At 62.0% G+C, this 1,456-nt stretch overlaps 1 protein-coding gene across 2 annotated transcripts in view; it reads left to right on the forward strand.

The window, feature by feature from the left end:
• Window positions 1-552: 552 nt before the first annotated feature.
• BRF1 (BRF1, RNA polymerase III transcription initiation factor 90 kDa subunit) overlaps window positions 553-1,456 on the forward strand; it is a 74,869-nt gene continuing 73,965 nt past the window's right edge. For both annotated transcript variants that reach the window (XM_006839479.1, XM_006839480.1), the window contains exon 1: window positions 553-736. In XM_006839479.1, coding sequence (XP_006839542.1) covers window positions 553-736 — 184 coding nt within the window. The remainder of the gene's footprint in view (window positions 737-1,456) is intronic.

Consider the following 1,456-nt stretch of genomic DNA (forward strand, 5'->3'; position numbering starts at 1 on the left):
GTTCAGCTGGATGGCACCTAACAACAACAACAACCAATCTTGGCCCGCCCCAGTCAGGCCCAGCCCATATACTCTGCCCGTCCTCTCAGGACCCGTCCATCACTCCCAGCCCCGCCCACCACTCCCGGCCTCGCCTCAGTCAGGCCCTTGTCGGTAGAAGCCGCTGGTCTCCCGTAGACCCCGCCCACCACTCAGAGCCCCGCCTCATCCAGGCTCGGTTCCTAAATCCGCCTCGCTCCGCCCCCAGGCTCTGGAGGACCGCCCACCGGGCCTGTTGGGGGTTTGTGGATCCGAGTCCGCGCGGTAGTACTTGTCTCTCAAGTGGTCGGTTCGAGTTCTCGTGTCTTCGCCGGGGCCCTCGTCTCCGACCTCGTCCCTGCCTTGCGGGCGCGGCCGTTTCGGCGAAAGCGCTCGCTGCGAATCTGCCGCTGCGAATCTGCGGGCGCAGCAGCCTCGCGAGACTGCCGAGCGTCTCGGGAGCGCGGCGGGCCTGTCGGGCCTGCGGCGGCGGCGGCGACGGCGGCGGGGACCCGGGCGCCCGGGGCCGCCGGCATGACGGGCCGCGTGTGCCGCAGCTGCGGCGGCACCGACATCGAGTTCGATTCAGCGCGCGGCGACGCCGTGTGCACGGGCTGCGGCTCGGTGCTCGAGGACAACATCATTGTATCCGAGGTGCAGTTCGTGGAGAACAGCGGCGGCGGATCGTCGGCCGTGGGCCAGTTCGTGTCTCTAGACGGTGCGTCCACGACCGGGCGGGCGGGATCGGGGCACGGGGAGAGCCGGTGACTACACGGGAGAAGTTGTGCAGACGTGGGAGTTTGGGACCGTCACCGGGGTGGGTAGCAGGCCCGGGTCGGGTGCCGGGACTGATGGGCAGGGAGCTGGGAGGCACCGAGGCAGACGCCGGAGCTCCAGTGGTGGGAGGAGGCGCCGGTGCTAACGGGAACGTGGGCGGTTCGAACCTACCGGCAGCCTGCTTCCGTACTGCTGTCAGCGTCTGCCCTGCGGGGTTCCTCTGAATCCGAATCTCTGGAAGGCATTACACAACCCTGGGCACTTGCAGAAGTTTGACTTTAAAAGCAGAATTTGCACGAAGGAGAAAGTTGTGGTCTGGGACACAGTGCATATAGGCCCAGGTTTTTTATTTTGTTAATAAATGCCCAGTAAAATTGACATTGGAGTACTGGTGTGGGCTATAGGGGAAGCACTTCACTAGTAACTGTAAGCTCTTTGGAAACCCTGCACAGGGTTGCTGTGAGTCAGGACCGACTCAGTGACATTGAACAACAACAACAAAATGGACTTTATTTTGGTGTGCTGTTGGTGTTGGTGTTGATTGTGTGCTGTGGAGTTGGTTCGGACTCATAGCAACACAGTATAGATAGGGTTTCCAAAGAGCGGTTTGTGGGTTTGAACGGCTGACCTTATGGTTGGCAGTCCAGTGCTGATCCTACAC

This window comes from Chrysochloris asiatica, unplaced genomic scaffold (assembly GCF_000296735.1).
Source record: "Chrysochloris asiatica unplaced genomic scaffold, ChrAsi1.0 scaffold00025, whole genome shotgun sequence".
In the NCBI taxonomy this organism is placed as follows: domain Eukaryota; kingdom Metazoa; phylum Chordata; class Mammalia; order Afrosoricida; family Chrysochloridae; genus Chrysochloris; species Chrysochloris asiatica.